Source organism: Elgaria multicarinata, chromosome 10 (assembly GCF_023053635.1).
Source record: "Elgaria multicarinata webbii isolate HBS135686 ecotype San Diego chromosome 10, rElgMul1.1.pri, whole genome shotgun sequence".
In the NCBI taxonomy this organism is placed as follows: domain Eukaryota; kingdom Metazoa; phylum Chordata; class Lepidosauria; order Squamata; family Anguidae; genus Elgaria; species Elgaria multicarinata.
The window spans coordinates 17,906,362-17,920,125 of record NC_086180.1 but is presented as its reverse complement, the minus strand read 5'-3'; the positions used below and the strand labels follow the sequence as shown (position 1 = coordinate 17,920,125).

At 44.4% G+C, this 13,764-nt stretch overlaps 1 protein-coding gene across 5 annotated transcripts in view; it reads left to right on the top strand.

The window, feature by feature from the left end:
* Positions 1-13,764, top strand: part of MAPK10 (mitogen-activated protein kinase 10) — a 255,525-nt gene that overhangs the window by 223,409 nt on the left and 18,352 nt on the right. For all 5 annotated transcript variants that reach the window (XM_063136197.1, XM_063136201.1, XM_063136198.1 and 2 more), the window contains 2 exons: positions 1,587-1,769; positions 7,855-7,979. In XM_063136197.1, the coding sequence (XP_062992267.1) occupies positions 1,587-1,769; positions 7,855-7,979 (308 nt within the window). The remainder of the gene's footprint in view (positions 1-1,586; positions 1,770-7,854; positions 7,980-13,764) is intronic.

Here is a 13,764-nt window from a genome sequence, read left to right as displayed (position 1 = left end):
TTTCCTAGAAGAATGTGCACTTCTAAATAATACAAGATGAATGAAGAGCAGAAGGAAAGGTCAAATCACTTCTGCAGAGAGGTTTTGCAAAGTGGTCACACTGTTTCTACCCCTTTAGACTTTGATACGAAGTTACAGTTCTGATGAACTGGCCAAGCAGTACAGGCATTTTTTCTGTCTTGTTCACATAATGTAACCCCATTGCCTTTGTTAGGTTTTCTGTGTGTAGCAGCAAGCAGAAGTACCTTGTTGAAATAATAGGTTTTGAGCATTTGGGTTCCCCACTATGATATCCATCTACCAATATGCTACTAAGAGACTATGGCCTCATGTACACCTAGAGGCCTTCCAGGATCTTGGAGGGGAGGGGGAGGATCCTGGGTTTACCTTCTTCTGGGATTGTCTCCCTGCATCTAAATGTCAGTGAATCATCCTGGAAGTGAAGAAGGATGTTCCTGGCATGGCAAAAAATAATAATTAGGAGACATTCACGCAGTTGCGAGCCCCCAATCCAGCACTTCTGTGAGGTTTTCTTTTTAAAGAAAATCTCAGTCCTGGAAGGTGCTGACAGCCATCCTGGGGATGGCAAAAAATGCTACCTGCCACCCTGACGGGCACAGAGCCTGCTTGCACAGCTCCGTGCCCATTTGAAGAGCCCCACGATGCATGGGGAGGAGGGAGGACCCAGGAGTGCTTGCCACACTGCTCGCAGTCCTTGGGATTGCCTGTGGGGAAAATTGGGAAACCCACTGTCCCGGTTTTCCCTGGACAACTGAGAAGTCATCCCTGGTTGACCCTGGGATCCCTTGTGCATCATTTGGAAGCACTGGGATGACCTTGATCTGACCTTAGGATAACTGGCAAGTGTAGATTAGGCCTATTACTCACTTCAGGAAACATATAGGTTAACCTCATGGTGAAGTTGTTGCTGCAAAGCTGTTGCCCCATGGCTAGTTCTCCCCGGCTTGGTAAAATGCCGACACTTTCCTCATCATGGTGTCACGTGTGTCCCCCCTTTAACAGGGCTGCTGTTACTGGTCTGAGAAGTGCTCCACATGCTTGGAATAGTCTAGGGTGACCATATGGAAAGGAGGACAGGGCTCCTGTATCTTTAACAATTGCATAGAAAAGGGAATTTCAGCAGGTGTCAATTCTATGCATGCAGCCCCTGGTGAAATCCCCTCTTCATCATGACAGTTAAAGCTGCAAGAGCCCTGCCCTCTTTTGTATCTGGTCATGCTAGACAGGGCTGGAGGTGGAATGGAACAGCTCTGTGGTGGCCACCAAACAGCAATTGGGCTGTAGTTCTATCCAAATCAGTGGAGCTAAATCATGCTTTGAAGTCATAAGGGCCTATCTGAGCTGTAGATGAATCTGCTTTAATGTAAAATTGCTCCCAAAAGTGAACCACTCTCTGTAACCTTTTCATGCATCAAATCCTGTTGGTTTTCTCTAACTGCCAAACTTGACAATCCCTTTGGATTGGGAGGACATTACAAAATATCTCTGAGTGTTTAAGAATGGGGGGGGGCATGTTGTTGTTTGGGGATTCTGTCCCGCTTCTTTCCTTAACTATCTCTACTCAGATATTGACCAGTGGAATAAAGTAATTGAACAGTTGGGAACCCCCTGCCCAGAATTCATGAAGAAACTTCAGCCCACAGTGCGGAACTACGTGGAAAACCGACCTAAATATGCTGGCCTCACTTTCCCCAAACTCTTCCCAGATTCTCTCTTTCCAGCTGATTCAGAACACAACAAACTCAAAGGTAAGAGCAAAGGAGAGGCTGGTGGCTCCGATGTCAGTGCGGCTTTGAATCCACCCTGGGTTTCAGTTAGGACCAGTCAGACTTCTATCGCCCGAATAGATTCAGCACCGTAGATACCTCCTTTAAAGTTCTGACTGAAACCCCAGAGTGGATTCACAGCCCCACTGAGTTCGGAGCCACCACCCTCCACTGGCGTGGCTCGTGTTTGAATGAATGCAATCAGATCTGGTGTGCCTTGCATTAGAAAGGTATTTATTTCATTTATATCTCACCTTTCCTCCAGCAGGGCACTCTCAAGGAAGCATGTGCAATTCATGCTCACCGCCCCCCGCCCACCTCCCTGGCAATTACACTTTCTGGTGCTACTGGGCAAGATTTCCGTCCCATTATTTCCCCCCTCCCCACACAATTTGCCAGAGTTCACTGTAGTTTCATATCATGCCCTTTACGTAGTGGAGATGCTGGCGAGTGAACCTGCGATCTTCTGTATGCAAAGCAGGTGCTCTACCACTCAGCCATGGCCCCTCCTTGGATTCCTAAGTGGATTCTATCCTAAAATGCGCATTTCTCTATGCATTTTGGCATGTTTGCTTGAGCCAAGAACTGCATCACAGAATTCAGGGAAAACGACAACCGTGTTGCAATCCACACATTCGTCTGGGAGATGAGGAGCAGGTTAGTTTTCTTTGAAATGCAGGCTGAATTAAATCCTTGAGTATCCCTGGTGTGCCCTTCTTTTTCCACATCAAAGAGACCACTACCATCAATTTCATGTGTCAGCTGTCTGTTATAGTCAAACTATGGAATTCACTACCATGAGATGTAGGGCATGTCTAGACCTAGGGATGGGGGGTGGAGGATCTTGCGATATGGTGATTGCAAGATACTCCCCCTCAGTCCACACGCGATGTCCCATGAGGAAGAGGACGTTGCGCCCACCATTTTCCCCCCAACAAAAATTAGCACCTGAGCACTCCATCGAAAAAATAGGCTATTTTTTAAAGTCCTGCTCACCCCTCCCACCCCCGATGGGCATGGAGCTCAGTGCCCCGTGCCTGGTTCCTGGCTCCTTGCGTTTACTCGCGAGGAGCCGGGAGATAGACAGCTGCCCACATGACCCATGGTCTCTGTACAATCCCGAGACTGCGGGAAAAGTCAGGATTAAAGCCATCCCATTTACCCCGTGGAAAGGGAGGGATCGTCTTTCCCTGCCCCTAGGATCTCCTGTGCGTCATGTGGACACACAAGGATGATCCCGGGGCGATCCCCAGGATAAGCCCTCATCTAGACATGCCTGTAGTGAAGGCCACCAATTTGGATGGCTTTAAAAAAGGGGTTGGATAAATTCCTGCAGGAGAAGGTGATCAGCGGCTACTAGCGCAGATGGCTATGTGCTACCTCCAGTATTAGAGGCAGTAAGCCTGTGTAAATCAATTCCTGGGGAACATGGACAGGAGGGTGCTGTTGCATTCATGTCCTGCTTGTGAGTTCCTGGTTGACAGCTGTTTGGCCACTGTATGAATGGAATATTGGACTAGATGGACCTTTGGTCTGATCCAGCATGGCTCTTCATAGTCTTCCTGTACTCTGAGAGCCTCACTCTTGGGAGAGCTGTTTGTGCACAGGGTTGCACATCCAGAAAGGACTGGACTTTCTTTCTTTCTTTCTTTCTTTCTTTCTTTCTTTCTTTCTTTCTTTCTTTCTCTCTCTCTCTCTCTCTCTCTCTCTCTCTCTCTCTCTCTCTCTCTCTCTCTCTCTCTTTCTTTCTTTCTTTCTTTCTTTCTTTCTCCCTTTCTTTCTAGACAAAAATATTCATGGTCAGCAAGACTGTCAATGAAACTTTGCTAGGAATAATTAAATTGCTGGTCAAAAATGCTTAAGGAGGCTCATAGCGCCACATTCAATGTTAGCAGCAAAGCTCTAACACAGGCAACGAAATGCTGCCTTGATTATAGCGGAGCTTGCTGAGACGTTGCCTTTGTATGCAATGACAAGCAGTGAGATGGTTTTCAGCATAAATGGGACCCATGATTATCTACAACAGGATGGCACGCTTCCCGTGAAAACAATGATGGATGGATGTCTGCTTTATAGAAAAGGGTTCCGCTGGCAGTTTCTGAACCTTCCACAAACTTGAAGTTTGTATCAGTTTTGCACACATGGATTCCCAAGGTGGCTCGCAGTGGAGCTGCATAATGTTGTTGTTTTTAATCTGCTGCAATTTGCATGTCATTACCCAGAATGCCATTTCCCATCATACAGCAAGGCTGTTTGTCTGCACTCTGGGGGGTGATTGAAGGTCTGGTCAAATGGTTTCAGTAGCACTGAACTCTTTCTATAATCCCTTCCCCCTCCATCACGCCACACCATGCCAATGATGAAACAGAATAATGGGCTTATGAGGGATTTAAAGCAGATGCAGAGAGAATGATAATCAAGAGGTTCTTTCACTCCCCGGATGAAGGCTATAAACATATTTTTGCATGCATGCAAATGTGGCTTTTTTCCAAATTCTGATTTCCTGGGCTGATCTCATTCCTAAAAATATATTGTCTCTCTTGACAACATGGCCCAAACCCTTTACTATAAAGAACATGTTTGACATCCTGAAAACCAGCACTGCCTCCTTCTGTAGCAGAAGGTGATATTTTTGACATTTGGCTGTTGTGCATAGGAGCTATTTACAGAAATCCTTTATGCCTGTGAAATTCCTTCTGCTCATTTCTTCCTAGACAGAACTCATATTTGCCCAACCCATCAGCTGTTTGAAGTATAATAATTTACAAAGTGGCTTGCTCTTTTTGTTGCTTACAGGTAAAACAATATAGAGAACTAATAAAAGCAAAAATATTCTGACAAATTTAATGTGTGACCATATTTTGGAAACTAAAAAGGAGGACAACATGGCCGCCCCCAAGGGGGCGTGCCCACCAACATGTCCAGCCCCCAAGGGGGCGTGCCCACCAACATGTCCAGCATGCCCACCAACATGTCCAGCCCCCAAGGGGGCGTGCCGAACAACATGTCCAGCCCCCCAAATGGCTTGCTCACCAACATGTGTGAGACTGCCCTGCCCTCTCCTTCATATCACAGCTACTCATGCCCCTTGAAAAACCAGTCTGAGGAACAAAAGCCCTCTGGTAGGGTGACCATATGAAAAGGAGGACAGGGCTTCTGTAGCTTTAACAGTTGTGTAGGAAAGGGAATTTCAGCAGGTGTCCTTTGTATGCATGCAGCACCTAGTGAAATCACCTTTCCCCCACAACAATTAAAGCTGCAGGAGCCCTGCCCTCTTTTGTATCTGGTCACTCTAGTATAGCTCCTGAAGCTTTAACTCTTGGAATGAAGAGGGGATTTCACCAGGTGCTGCATGCATACAAATGACACCTGCTGAAATTCCCTTTTCAATACAACTGTTAAAGATACAGATGTGCTGTCCTCCTTTTCATATGGTCACCCTACCCTCTGGAGCAGTGTGGGGAGTATCTCTGAGGAATGCAACTGGCGAGAATCAGCACAAATCATGAAATTTGATCTAGGCCAAGGTCTTACATCACATCAATGAGATTAGTATGAAAATCCCTGCTTCAGCTGCATACAGGGTGGCTTCTCTCCCCACACCCTTTTAATACATGCTCCCATGTGGCGTTTCTAACCAGCATTAGATTTTTGTAAATATGGAACCTGAAGATTAACATTATTCTGGATTAATCTCAAATACATGCACATGACTATAAATGCTCTGTTGTTCTTGGAAGACAACGCATGCAGACAGAGCTGGGTTTTTTGTGTTTTTTGTCACCAATGTTCATATTGTTTGGCTGATCCTTTAAAACCATGCTGTGAATGACGAATGAGTGGAGGTTTTTGTATTTCAAATAACGAATTATATGTGACAATAATGAAGAGGACGGAAACTGCTAGGCATGAAGTAAACATATGGATAGATGATGGCGATGATGGCGATGATGATGACGATGATGACGACGACGACGATGATAATAATAATGTAGTACAATTAGTTGATAGTGAGGAAAACAGAAGAACTGTTTTCCTCACTTGGGGTGTCTATGTCTGTGTGCTTTGACTGACAGATACAGGAGAGTTGATTTTGAACCAGAATAATGCTGTGTTCGTTCTCCATGTCAGTCATCCAAATGAGCTTTCATCAGGGGGATTAATCAACTCCATTCTGTCAGAATGGCTCACAGGTTGGTCTGTGTTGGCCAAATTCCATGTTTTACTTACCACTCCCACAGGACTGCTGATTCCCAAGGGATATGAATAGTAAAGGCCATAGCCGTGACTGAATTTGCTTCCTATTCCATGGTTTTTGCAACTAGGAAGCAGTTACTCCACTGCAAACAGAACAGATTTAGGCTAGAGATGCCCCAGTATATTTGAAGTTTTATCTGGACTGGGCAGTTAAAACCAAGATTTAGTAACCTGGGGCTCTCATTTATACTTGTAACCCATGAACATCCAATATATCTAGTTCACTATGGGAACAGCATTTCTCTCCCTTTTTTATATAATTAAATCCATTCTGATTTGGCTTTCCAGAGACCTGGAAAGTAATTTTGTGATTCCAAATTATGTATTCCAGTTTTTGACTCAGATATGATTGGATTTATTGATCCCTTGTCTAGTAATAAGGCATCTGTGGAGGATGCAATCCCTAGGGAAGTGTTTAAATATGTGGAATGGTGGGTTCCAATTCTTTTTAAATTCTTCATTTGTATTAATGCTACTGGTGTAATTTCAAAAGCATGCCAATTTCATGGCCTTTGTCAATTTAGAGGCAGCATTTGGTACTATTGATCAAGACTTGGCTTTGGTTAAACTTTTCCAGTACCAATGCAGATAGCTGTCCATTGTTTTTGGCTGGGTTGTTGTTGTTGTTGTTGTTGTTGTTATTATGTCTCTATTAAGCAGTAGGGATGAGTGAGAAATTCACTCCATCAGTTGTTTGTTTTTTAATGGATTTACCTGACTTGCACCTCCCAGGACTGAACATGGAAACTGACAGTTTGCAGTTGTAAAACTGTACATTTCCGGGCTTGTGAAACATTCCACGAAAGAAATAAAAAAGTGTGCAAAAATGAGAACAAAATTGTGTACATTTCTAAAATGTACACAAGAAACTCTTTAGTCAATGGGGGGCAGGCATCCATGAATGTGTCCATGAATGCATTCACTTGAACAATGCACACAAATGTATATATACAGGTGATTTTTTCTGAGAGAGAGAGAGAGAGAGAGAGAGATCGGCACAGAACTGACACAGAATGGGGAGTGGGGAGGAAGTCTAAGGAAATGGAGTTAAGAGATTTGTTCATCCCTGTCATCAACAGTGAGTCTTTAACAGTTGTATTGGAAGGGGAATTTCAGCAGGTGTCATTTGTATGCAGGCAGCACCTCTTCATCACAACAGTTAACACTGCAGGAGCCCTACCCTTTTTGTATTTGTCACTCTAGTATAGCTCCTGCAGCATAACTGTTGTGATGAAGAGGGAATTTCACCAGGTGCTGCATGCATACAAATGACAACTGCTGAAATTCCCTTTTCAATACTACTGTTAAAGGCACAGGAGCCCTGTCCTCCTTTCCGTATGGTCACCCTATTCTACTTAAAACGGAACTATATTTATGAGTTTATTTATTTGTAAGACATTTGTATCCTGACCTATATCACAAGGAACTACAAGAAAGTCTAGTTGCAGAACCAACTATCAGTGTTCTAGCTCAGGCTTCCCCAGCCTGGTCCCCTTCAGATGTGTTGGATTGCAACATCTATAATTCCCAGGGTGTGTGACCATCCTCTGGGAATGATGGGGCTTGCAGTCCAAAACTTCTGAAAGGTACCAGGTTGGGGAAGGCTATTGTAGCTTTTACCAACTGTCAGTTAAGATGCCTATTTTTATTTTTATTTTTTTACAAGAGAGCATTTAGTAACACAAGACTCTCAGAACCAACATACATATCTACACTGAAGTTGGCATTGTGATATGTGTCTCTGCCACCCCTTCCCTTTGTGGTCATTCCTGTTCTGATACATTTTCTGTTTTTGGCTTCATTGCTCCAGCTAGCCAAGCCAGGGACCTTTTGTCAAAGATGCTAGTGATTGACCCAGCCAAACGGATATCTGTGGACGAAGCCTTACAGCATCCGTACATTAACGTCTGGTATGACCCGGCAGAAGTGGAGGCGGTAAGTGAAACCTCATCTGTTACGGGGGGTGTCGAACCTCTTTCAGCCTAAGGGCCAAATTCAATTTCAGAGAAGCTTTTGGGGATGACATTCCAGTGGTGGGTGGGGCTGAAGGCAAAAGGGGGCGGGGCCAAATGTAAATTTTTTTATTAAAAAAAGCTGTTGCCGGCAGTCTTTGAAGAGGCATTATATATTTTAGAATGGGGGAAATGATGTTCGAAAGCCAGGAAACCACCCAACAATTGATGATAGGAGAAAGGGGGTGATGCCAGAGGAAGAGGGCAAAGCTATCTCGAGAACCCCTGGAGTAGGCGGATTTGGCCCATGGGCCTGAGGTTGAACACCTCCTGTTTTAAGATGTCGAAACTAACATTCTAAGAACTCATATATATGACATACATATTTATCAGTGCTTTTCAAGGATTCCCAAGCCATTGGATAATTTGCAACCAATGACCCTGTAGAGATGACATTTATTATTATTATTATTATTATTATTATTATTATTATTATTATTATTATTAATATTTCTTTTATAGCACCATCGATGTTCATGGTGCTGTACAGAACAAAATAAAACAGAATACAAAACACCCTGCCTTCCGCTGAGCTATGGTGGTTAAGCATTTTGAGCTAAACATTGTCACTCAGCTTGTCGTGTGAACCACGAGTTAACATGTTGTGTGAACCATTTCTTACCATGGTGGCTGGGTAACCACGGTTTAAAAACACTCCCAAGAAACTATTTGCTGCAAAAGGGTTAGCGGCCTAACCATGGCTTAGCGTGTTGTCTGAACAGGCCCATTGTCCCATACTCTCTTTATGTTCCAAACCGCCACCGTTTGTATAGACGTGGATGACCAATATATGGGAGGCATCCAGAAATGGCACAAGGGGGTTGTGGCAGTCTTGGACAAGCAGCAGGAGAGCCTACGTAGGCTTGACTTTGCAAAAGGACCAGGGAAAACCTTCCATCTGCCTCTCCATTCTTGTGTTGCTATCCGCACCCTGGCCTAGAGTACACCGCATTAGTCAGGTTGCTAAGATTTGTATTTCTGGGCATGGAATAGGAGGCAAGCATTGCAACTCCTGAATTCATCTGTAGCTCACATTGGAATCCAGGCTGAAGAAGAATCCTCCTTCTACCATTCACACCCAGCCAGTCTCAAACCCCCTCCTACCTCACTTACTGGACTGGTGCCCCACTGTTGGCATACAGTGGCAATCAGGAAGAGGGAAGGAGCCCTATTGATGGCTGATGGGTTGCTTAGGGATTATTATTTTTTGACCTTCATACTCTTGTAGCTTTAGGAATGGGAGAACAAGCAATATTTGATATCACCAGGATTCTCCAAACAACTTCTCACCTCTCGGCTTGTATCCGATTCTCATTTGCATCTGCAATTGCTGCTTGCTCCACACAAATGGGAAATTTGCACAAATCGAGCAGCGATTGAATGGGGGGATTGGGGCAAATCTCCCTAAATCTGAGAAAATGACCTATTTTGTGCAAAATGTTTCCATAGACTGAATTCAGGATTCAGCCTACTGAGGGGATTTGCGCAAATTAGGCCATTTGCCCAACTCAAACGGGATTGGGAACGAGACGGATGCAAGCATACGTTCAACAATTCATGAATATTTTCAATGGGCACGTGGTTACACTTGCATTTGGAGCTTCGAATGGGGTGTGCTCACATGTTTTGTGTCTGGCCAAGAGGGCAGGGCTCCTGCATCTTCAACTGTTGTGATGAAGAGGGAATTTCACCAGGTGCTGCATGCATACAAATGACACCTGCTGAAATTCCCTTTTCTATACAACTGTTAAAGATACAGGAGCCCTGTCCTCCTTTCCAAAGGGTCACCCTAATTCTAGGCGTATGGCCATATGATTCATATGGGAAGTTTTTTCCAGATGTACAAATCATAACATTGTGAGAAAAGTTTTTAACTGAGTATCTCTGTAGCATGCTTGGAGGAGGTGAAAGATTCCCTCCAGCCATGCGCTGTTGTTTTGATATCTATAACTAGTACGACAGGGAATCGAGAATAGCACACTCATTCTTCCCTAGGAGATGCCATAAGCATTATTAACCCTCTGTTTGCCCCCTTGGGAAAAAGGTCAGGTGTTAGTGTGCAGTGATAGGAGGTGTAATCAATCCTTGCAATGCTCCTAAGATGCCCGAGAGAGCATCTCATAATCCTTCCCAAAGTCAGTGTTGCTGCGGGAGTACATTCATTAAGGCTTACGAGGTGTTCAGTTGCCATGGTGATGAAGTACCGTACGGAGAGATGGGTTGCAGTATGCAAGCTTGTGTCATTTTCTGCTTTGACTACGAGGCCTGAGAACCTATGGAGCCACATTTGTCCAGTAGCTGGCCACGGGCATAACTCCTGTATGCGCATGAAAGGCTCATAAATAATGACGAAGAGTAATTTATCTCAAGACATCAGGACAGAGTAATTCTATTACTTCTTAGGATTTTCAGAGCTGTCTTTGTCACACAGAGATGCAAGTGTGTATTGTTTTTGACACTTGAATGTTTCTCTTATGGGAGTGTGAGCACACCCCAAAATTTCCTTGGTGCTGAGCTTGTGGTCTATTTCTTACTCTACCTGCTGCACTTTTCATTTCCATGGAGGAAGAAGCATTTTTTTTGGGGGGGGGGAGAAATAGTTCAGTTCCTATTTCAGTATGAACAAGGGATATCTATCACTGGGAAATCTGATCCTTTTGAGGCTTGACAGAGTTCCATAGCATGCCCAGTTTGGTTTGTATTTGCTCATTTGCACAAAATTCAGCTGTAATTTGTGCAAATTAAAAACCATGGAAATCCATAAACTGGGCCAACTTGCTGCATTCCGAGTCAGGCTCTGCAGTGGAAAAAGTTTGGAGGCCCAAACCAATGAAAGCTTTTCGAACTCCAACCCCCAAACAGATTCCCCCGACATCTCTACTATGAATGTGCCTAATTACTCACTTTCAAACCACTATGTGAGCTGAAAATTAGTGATCCTTTGAAATTTGCACTTTTCTTAATTTTGCGATGCAGTGCTCCGATCAAAATTTGTGCCAAAATGCATATAATACAAAAATAATGTTAAAATATTTGCCACCATTTTTTAAGGAATGTGGGGGCTCTCTATTTACATAGATCTAATGTTGTGCACAATGGTGGACATGAAGGGCCATTTCCGTAAAGGGCCATGTCCTTCACTGTCATCCAGATCAGTCTGACCCAGTATGGGCGACTGCAGACCAATCTGGCCCTGCTCTGGATTTGGACTGAAGCAGTCCAAATTGTCCCAGTTTGGTTTGGGATCCACAAGCAAACTGGTGTACACCCCTAGAATGTATTAACATCCTTCATATAACATAAAACTGAGAGTCAACAAAACCATAAAACTGCAGTCAGAGGCAATAAAAAAAAATTTTTTTTTTAAATGACTGGGTAAATAAGAATGCCTTGACCTGGCACCAAAAAGATTGTAATGCTCGCACCAGTGGGAGTATCAAAGATGGGAGATCACTACATTTCCCTCTTGTTTGTACAGGCATAGTGTACCTCACCAGCTAATGGTACTTAGAGAAGGGCCTCAAGTGAAGAATCATAGAATCATAGAATAGCAGAGTCAGAAGGGGCCTACAAGGCCATCGAGTCCAACCCCCTGCTCAATGCAGGAATCCACCCTAAAGCATCCAGAACTTAATACATAGGCAGGAGTGTATGATAAGTAAGTGCTCCTTCAGATATTTGGGTCCCAGGCCATTTAGGGCTTTCAAGATAAGCATCACCACCTTGAATTGGGCTCAGAAATGAATAGGCAGCCAATGTAATTCTTGAAGAATTTGTGTAATATGGCTCCACCTAGCTGAACCAGCCAGAATTCCACCAGCCAAATTCTGAACTAATTAAAGCTTCCGAGTTGCCTTGAAGAGTAGCCCATTTAGAGTACTGCACAGGTGCTTTGTGGCCTGCATAAGGTTTTGGGGATTCCTGCCATAGATGAGAGGAACAGACACATGGGTTGAATTCTAGTGTAACTGCCCAGGATGCTTGTAGCGGTTTGTTTTATCTTTTTAAGAGAGTCAGTGTGGTGTAGCGGTTAGTCTTGTACTAGGACTGGGGAAACTCAGGTTTTAGTCCAGGGAGCTGAGCTGGAAAATATCTCCTACATAGGATGATTTTCATTTTCTCAGTATTCTCCCATTTTATAGTGAGGAAGTGGGTCAAAGAGACAGTGAAATGTGTGTGTGGGTTCCCCTGAGGCCTTCAAGGTCCAACACTCCACTCCTGCTTGTAAGAAGTCTTGCTCTGTCTTTCATTGTATTTTCCTGTCTCTAAATCCTCCAGCCTAATCCAACCTGCAGGTGTTCCCCAGCCAGCCTGTGTCACTCAGGGCTTTCTCCAGGGCTCAAGGTTTAGAATGCAATTTCCCGTCATAAACACATTGTTCTGTACTCAACCTTCGCTGTATACCCAATTGCACACAACTTCCCACAATATACGGCTTTACGTGTTTATGCAGCGTTTCCTAAGAGGCACAGTTTTGTACGACATTTCTGAGCCGAGAACTGTATTGCAAAATTCAAAGAAGTACGCCGTCTGAAGGATAATTGTGTTCTGATATGCATAATTGTCCAGGAAGTGTGAATTGGGATGGTTTGCTTAAAAATGCAGACCAAACTAAAATTCCCCCCATTCCCCACTTGGCCTGCGTCTCAATGCCACCTGTTTTACCAGCTTTGCTCCAATGTCTTTCACAGCTGCCTGAAACACCACAATGCTGCAGGAGAAGCTTTACTTTGCATGGAGCGATGTGGCTTGATTGCAGTGGTTATTAAATGCAGAGCAACAGAACTGGTGGGGGAGGGGAGGCAGGAAGATATCAACCTTACGTGGCAGCTGGGGCCTTAAGTTTGTTTAAATAAAGACTTGACTGGGGAACTAAAAGATTCAGACAAACAGAGATATATTAACAAAGGCCTCAGCTAGATGAAGGGGTTGGAGGGAGACAATCTTGTGATTTTATGATCATGAGATCGTTGCCCTCATCTACACGCGGTGTGTGACGTCCAGGAAGGAAAAGGACATCACACCGGCCATTTTGTTTGTTTTTGTAAGGGAGACGGAGCACACGAGCTCTCATGTGCAGAACTGCAAGTTTTTTAGAAAACATTCTCCACTCCCCCCACCCTACCCCTGATGGGCACAGAGCTCCTGAGGAGCTCTGTTCCCCGTGCCCAGCTCCCGGCTCCTTTTGGTTACTTGCGAGGAGCCGGGACAAACTGCGATGCCTGCCCATACATTCCACGGTCTCGGGATCATCCTGAGACCGTGGAAAAAGCAGGCTAGAAGTGTAGGATGAGATCACGGGGAAAGGGAGGGATCATCCCTCCCTGTTCCCAGGATCCCCTGTGCATCATGTGGACGCACAGGGACGATCCCAGGGTGATCCCAGGGATATCACTCTGTCTAACTATGCCCAAAGTTTCTTTCAATTTCAAATAAGTAACAATAAGTGACAATAACTTTCCCCTCCCTCCCTCCCTCCCTTCGTAATGGATACACCCATTGCCTTTTCTTGTGTTTCCTCAGGGTCTTTGCACTTCCTTCTCCAACTGTTACCCGGTTGGATATATTTAATGTAGCAGGCCTCCAACTCTTGCTTGCTCTTTTTGTTGGTTTGGTTTGGTTGAGTGTGGGTTGCTGTTGAACCATGGTTTGTTGTTTTAGTCTAAGTTAGCTTATTTTTCTCAAACAGCCACCTTGAAAATCCATGG